General features: G+C 45.7%; 1 protein-coding gene across 5 annotated transcripts in view; it reads left to right on the top strand.

Moving 5' to 3' along the window:
• Positions 1–7,236, top strand: part of Cars2 (cysteinyl-tRNA synthetase 2, mitochondrial) — a 43,722-nt gene that overhangs the window by 26,138 nt on the left and 10,348 nt on the right. For all 5 annotated transcript variants that reach the window (XM_008855184.3, XM_008855182.3, XM_008855185.3 and 2 more), the window contains exon 9: positions 4,438–4,505. In XM_008855184.3, coding sequence (XP_008853406.1) covers positions 4,438–4,505 — 68 coding nt within the window. The remainder of the gene's footprint in view (positions 1–4,437; positions 4,506–7,236) is intronic.

Genomic DNA, 7,236 nt, shown 5'->3' on the forward strand with positions numbered 1-7,236 from the left:
GAAACTTCAGGGATAGGGGGAGTAAAGGGAAACCCTTTCAAAAAAAAAAAAAAAAAAAAAAAAAAAAAAAACTTCTTTTATTTGTTCTTTGACAATACATACAATATATCTTGATCATATCCACCCCAACTTACCACTCCCCACTGCCCCCCAACACATCCACTTACCACCTTCATGTCTTCTCTCTCTCTCTTTTTCTAACTCACTGAACCCCGTTAGTGCTGCCTGCTGCAATGTTGACTGATCTTGTTGGCTTCACCTTGTGCATGTCACTGTGGCTGTGGCTGTAGCAGGCTCATGGGTGTAATGGCTGTGTCACGTCCAGAAGACTGCCTTCACGGCACTCCAGCTCTCACACTCTTCTTGCCTTCTCTTCCACAATGTTCCCTGAACGTTGAGGGGAGGAGGGATATTGATATAAATTTAGGGCTGAGCACTCAACAGTCACTTATTCTCAGCATGTTGACCAGTTCTGAGTCTCTGCATTAACTGCTGCCCGCTGCAGAGTTGAGAGGAGCAGTAATTTATGGGTATAAACATAAATATTTAGAAGGAAGTTCTGAGTCTCTGCATTAACTGCTGCCCGCTGCAGAGGGAAGCTTCTCTGCCAGAGTTGAGAGGAGCAGTAATTTATGGGTATAAACATAAATATTTAGAAGGCAGTTTGACAACATGTGCATTTAGCAAAACAACAGTAGTCAGTGAGTAGTGTCTTGTTATCTACACCATCTCCACCCCAGCCTATGACTTACCTAACTTTTAATCAGGTTTTTAACCAGGTTTATTTACAGTACCAGGCATGAATTCCCTGTGGAGCAGGCCTCAAATTCACTCAGAAAAGTGGTTGGTTACCTTTAGAACCTTCATGCCACTATTGTACCAGTGGGCACATCTTGCCTGGCAGGTCAGTACTATGGTGTTCAGGGTTCTTTGCTGTATAACTCCATTGATGACTTTTCTCCCCCAGCAGCCTGCATAGCACCTTCCAGCACTAAGAAAGCTAGCCAGCAGGAAGGAAGTTTTCAGGTCAGTTCTAGCTTGATTTTTCTGTGTCCTGTGAAATCATTTTTGAATTTTAATCACTTGGACATGTGCTTCTCTGCACTGATCAGAGTACAGAAAATATTTTACAGGCCGAGTGTGGTGGCGCATGCCTTTAATCCCAGTACTTGGGAGGCAGGGGCAGGTGGATCTCTGAGTTCTAAGCCAGCCTGGTCTACATAGCGAGTTCTAGGTCAGCTGGGGCTACAGACAGACCCTGTCTCAAAAAGACAAAAAAAAATTTTTTTGCAATGCTGTGCTATATAAGTTTATTTCAACCAAAACTATTAAGATGGAATCTTGAAAGTATAATATATAATTATGATATGCCATTTTTAAGCTGTAGCATTATCACCAGACACTCTGCCATCCCCTGGGGATACTGCCTCCTATGTCACTAGTCAGAAGCCAGCTGACTGGCAGCAGCCATTGTTCCCACAAGCAAGTCAGCAGTAGGAAATAAGCCCTACTTTGAGCTTGACAGTTTCAGAGTTCACAGTGATGAACAGGAAAATGCATATCAATATGGACATGAACACATGCCATTTTGTTAAGTCCTAGAATTAGGAAGCTGGGGAGCCTCATAAGGCAATATGAATACAGGGGTGCTTTGGAGATACCACCTGCAGTAGGGAAGTCCACAAGAGGCTGCTGGTATGAAGCATGCTTCCACCCTATATTCCTGACCTCTGAGGTTCTCTGGGGTCCTTGAGAGCCAGAGGGAGGTTTACCATGCCTGCCTCTCACCTGGTCCACTTCTCTGGACCAGCCAGCTCCTTAGTGCCTAGCTGTCAAGTTGTCAGAAAGAGGCAAAGCTGGTGGGACTGTCCTTTAGACTTCACAGTGGTCATCTGGTGCTTTGTCATTTCCCTGAAGTCAGTGCTGGCCAAAGTCCACTTCTGCCAATGGTACTTGCTCAGTGGACTCCTTAAACAGAAGGACAGCCTCCACTTCTGTTTGCATGGGTATGAGGCAGGAAGGAAGTGCATGCTGCCCTGGGGTCAAATATTTATGTCATCCATCACTTCTCCTGGCACTCCATATTTTTCTCTGCAGACACATGTCCGCATACCACTTTGTCTTTATTCTTAAATTTTATTTTTGATTTATTTTTTAAAAATTTTATGTGTATGAGCATTTTGCCTGTATGTATGTAGGTGCACCATGTGCGTTGTAGGTGTACCACATGCATGCAATGCCTGCAGAGGCCACACCTGGCCCCACTTAATTTTTTCATTAACATCTATTTGTTTTGTATGGCGTGCGTGCGCGTGCGCACCAGAGCATGCCTGTGGAGGTCAGAGGACAACTTATGGAACTCGGTTCTCTCTTTTTGCTATGTGGGGATTGAACTTACATTGTCAGGCTTGTTGGCCAGTGCCTTTACCTGCTGAGCTATCTCTCCTGCCCCTACATGCCACTTTAGATCACGTGCAAAGAAACCTGCCTATGTGGAGCACTTCTAATTGTGTCCTAAGAGCAAGCACAAACAGGCCTGCTGTGTCCCAAACTGTGTCCTGGAAGTGCTAGTAACCAGTGTCTTCCTTTGTGATCCTTGGGGCATTTCAGGATGCTTTCATCACCATGTGGACCATCTGAGAAGTCAGAGGTGACCCTTCTGCCAACAGCCCCTCTATGGACATTCTTCTGTCCATCATTCAGTTCTCTTGAGTGGGTTTATGTCACTAAATGATGGAATTCAGTTTGTTTTTCTGTGGAATAAGGATCTAAAAGGGCGGCCTTTGCAGCACTGATATCTCAACATCGTCCATCTCTGTTGAGCACAGTTGGGTACTTCTATTGGGTATTTAGAAAATACCAGGCTAGGGTCACATGCAGGCAGGGCTGCAAAGGGGTTTTAGTCAGCAGTTACTGGCTTACCATCTACGATGACAGTGTAACCCTCTTCTGCTGTCAGAGCTGTGTTTGCAAGGACCCTCATCAGGTGCTTCCAGGTGCAGACACCTGCTGTTCCCAGTTCTGAGGCAGAGGTCCATGTGAAGGTGCTGCAGATTTGGTGTCATGGCCTGCTGGGTGCACAGACAGTATCTTTTCACATTGTCCTATGTGGTGACGGTGAGGGGTGCACTGCAAGGGCACTGCTATTCTGTGCTTTGGGTAGGGTTTGAGTGTGTGCCCAGTGGTCATGTGCTGTGTGCTTGGTCCTTCGGGTAGTTGTGTTGAATGGTGGGACTGAGTTTAGAGGTGGAAATTGATTGGGCCAGAGGATGAAGGGCCTAAGCAGTTCTCATGGGCCCTGACTAGTTCCAGGGCAAATGTTCTCAGAGACAGCCTGTTTCTTGCTTCCTGCTATATGATATGATCTCCCCTTCTCTCACCAACATTGAGATGCCATCTGCCAGTGGCCCTCACCAGAGCAAGCCAATCCCAGCCCATGTCCTTTCCTCCAGAACTGTGAATTAAGTAAACTAGGTTGTTGTTTTTTTTTTTTTAATAAAGAGTTTAGCCTTAGGTATTTTATAGTAACAGAAAATGGATTAGTACAGGCACTGATCCCATTCCTGTGGACCTGGCCATCACCTTTTGGGGTTGGACTTCAGCATGAGCTTGGGATGACACACGCATTGAGATCACAGCAACTGCGTTTCATTTTCCAGATATTGTCAGTACTGTATGTGACATTATGTAGAATTACAGGATCAAGATTACATTTCTTTGGGGAGACCACATTTTAACTAGTCTCAGAAAAATCCATCTTGGAACAGGATCTTGGAATTGATCTTGTGAAGGCGTTTTGGAAAAGAGGAAGAGTTTTCTGTTAAGAACAGCAAGACCTTCCCCTGGAGACATGCCTTGTTGAAACAGGCCTGGGAATCCCAGGCGCAGGGTTTAAGTTCCCTGGTGGGTTTAGTTTTTCTGCCTATGATTCACATCCTGTGACAGAATGACACCAAGGTGTGGTAGGGTCTGGGAAGACAGTTGCTACAGCAAGGCTGGTAGTCATACGCCCGAAGAGAGGCTCAGGTGTTCCTGAATGGTGGGTGGGGGCAGGTGGGCAGTGTTGTCAGTCATGGCAGGCTGTATTCTGGGTGCTTATTAAACCTAATATTCTATGTTATCATTCCCCAAAGGTGGCATGGGTATCTTTGCAAACAAGCGAGTATGGAGGGCTTCCTCCTGCAGTATGGAGGGCCATGTGTAGCAGGCATTACCAGGTGCAGGTTTCTGCTGTATCTCCATCTCCAGGGCACAAGCCAGTGGCCTCATGGACTCAGTGCTGGTTGGGCTCAGGGTGGTGTTGTAGAAGCATGAACTCTGCCTTGGTACTCTGTAACTGTGGGGGGAGCCAGCCCAGCTGCCAGGCCCAGCGCGGGCTCTACCCATGGGAGGTCTCACCCATCTCAGGGAATGCTTTTGCTTTTGTTTTTGTTTCAGGGCATTTGCATGTGAAAGGCAACGAAGAAAAAATGTCCAAATCCTTAAAAAATTACATCACCATTAAGGTACTGTGCTCTCCTGTGCATGTGGCTCATGACTGCTAAAGCTTAGAGGCTTCCCTGTGGAAGGCAGACCACATTATCTGACTCCTAGCCTGTCCCAGACTCCCTGAGGCCTCCTGAGAACTACTCTTCCTCCAGGAAGCTCTCAGCAGCACCCCTTTTCGAGTCTTCTACCCTGCTTCCCCCCGCAGCTTTCTTAGTGAACTTCCTTTTCTTCCTGCCTCCCCAGAATTACATCTTTCTTTCCTTTTCTTTTTGTAAGTATTCTCTCAAGATTTCATTTGCCAACTTTCTTGACTGGCACACTACCCCAACTTCCCACTAGTGTGCCTTTGGGTTTGTGTGTGGAGGTTGCTGCTTGGCCTGCAGGGGGCGCAGAGCAGCTTCTTAACCCACCAGAGCAGTGTCTGATGCTGTGTGTCTGGTGCTGTGTGACTGGTGCTGTGTATCTGGTGCTGTGTGTCTGGTGCTGTGTGTCTGGTGCTGTGTGACTGGTGCTGTGTATCTGGTGCTGTGTGTCTGGTGCTGTGTGTCTGGTGCTGTGTGACTGGTGCTGTGTGGCTGGTGCTGTGTGGCTGGTGCTGTGTGGTAATAATGCAAGGACATGGATGAAGGAAACTACAGAGAGCACTTCCTAAGTCACTAGGATTGCTGTCCTCCTTTGTCTTTGGGCCTGTCTTTAAGTCAAACTTAGTTTTGATTGGGAAATAAATGGACAAGGATAGGAACCAGAGCAATATCCCTAAATACCCGTCCCTGAAGGCCCTTTCTTTCCAGATCCAGAATAAAACCAAGGGGAGTGCACTTCATAGGTAATTTATACATGTTCTGCTAAGTGGGAATTTTCAGTGTAACAGAAGAGAGGAAATACTTGGAGACCACCACCACATACACATTATCTGCTGTTCTGAGTAGGGAAAGAGAACATCTCTTTACCAGTGTGCTGGTAGAGTGCGTTAGCCAGGGTCTGGGACCAAAGGCAAGCAACGAGAGAAAAAACAGAACTCATGCGTGTACTGCACTGCGTGCCAATGTCAAGCTCACGGTGAGGGCCTGAGAGTGGCTGGACCCTGCTTCTCCCCCAGCTCACCCCAGCCAAAGGGAAGGCCTTGAGTTGGGGGAGGGGCATTTCACTAGGCTTCTCTCTGCACTGGGAGTTGCTGAAGTCTCTCTTTTGCTCCGTAGGCGTGGAACCTTCCTGCCCCTGGTTTTAGAGCTGTTCTTGCACCTGCTGTTTCTCAACTACTCAAAATGACCCTCATATTGGGGAGGCATTTTCTGGGGAGACCCCTTCTGGTATCCTGTGTGTGTATAAATGCACCCACAACTGTGTGTACACAGTACGCTTGCTGAGCCATTAGAAAACACCTGTTTATGACATTTCTTTATTCTCTGTGCAACTCCTAACAGCAAGGATGCTTTCCTGCACAGCACAGACAACTGATGGGTTAGCAGCCATGCCTCAATATCATCTCCTTATATTCTGATTTCAGCACTTGTACCCAAATTATGGGTTTTGTTTTGTTTTGTTTTTTTGTCTTATTGAGACAGGGTCTCCCTGGAGCCCCAGCTGGCCTGGAACTCACTCTGTAGACCAGGCTGGCCTCAAACTCACATAGATCCACCTGCCTTTGCCTCCCAAGTGCTGGAATTAAAGGTATGTGCCACCATGCCCGGCCCAAACTAGGTTTTTAAAACAATATTATTAGCTAGGTGTGGTGGTGCATGCCTGTAGTCCCAGCACTTGGGAGGCAGAGGCAGGAGGATCTCTGTGAGTTCAAGGCCAGCCTGGTCTACATAGTGAGTCCCAGGACAGCTAGGGCTATAGGAAGACCCTGCTTCAAAAAGACCTAAGTAAACAAAAAACAATTGCTTTATATTACCGACTACCTCTATACACAGCATTCCTTGTTAAAATGCACGTGCTAACTAACATATAGTATAAATAGCTAATCTGACCTCCACAGCATTGTATGACAAGGGTGCACTCACATACATGCAGGCAATACATTCATACTCATAAAATAAAAATAATAAAATATTTTTAAAATATTATTTATGCATGACATGGGTGAACTTCCATGCAGGCAACACACTCATACATAAAATATTTTTTAAAAAATTATTTATTTTTTGGTTGTTAGCCTTAGCCTTTAACGGCTGTGCTATCCCTCCAGCTGGGCTACAGGGAGACCCTGTCTCAAAAAGAGACCAAAAAAAATTTTTTTTATTTAAATTTTATGTGTACAAGTGTTTTGTCTGCATGTATGTAAGTATACCATGTGTGTGCAATGCCTGAGGAGGCCAGAAGGTACATCAGATCTCCTGGAGCTTGAGTTATTTGTTTTTTATTTTTATTTATTGGTCTTTTGAGACAGGGTCTCCCTGTAGCCCCAGCTGGCCTGGAGCTCACTCTGTAGACCAGGCAGACCTCAAACTCACAGAGATCTGCCTGCCAAGTGCTGGGATTAAAAGCATTGGCCATCACAACTGGCCTAAGCTTGAGTCATTGATAGTTGTTAGCTACCATGTGGGTGCTTAGAACCAAACCCAGATCCTCTACAAGAGCAGCCAGTGCTTTTTTAAAAAAATATTTTATTTATTATTTTTATTTTATGTGTATGAGTTTAATCCCAGCAGCCAGTGATCTTTTTTTAAAAAATATTTTATTTATTATTTTTATTTTATGTGTATGAATGTATTGCCTGCATGTGAGTGCACCCGTGTTGTGCAG

The sequence above is a fragment of the Nannospalax galili genome, unplaced genomic scaffold, assembly GCF_000622305.1.
Source record: "Nannospalax galili isolate Female #2095 unplaced genomic scaffold, S.galili_v1.0 scaffold267, whole genome shotgun sequence".
In the NCBI taxonomy this organism is placed as follows: Eukaryota; Metazoa; Chordata; class Mammalia; order Rodentia; family Spalacidae; genus Nannospalax; species Nannospalax galili.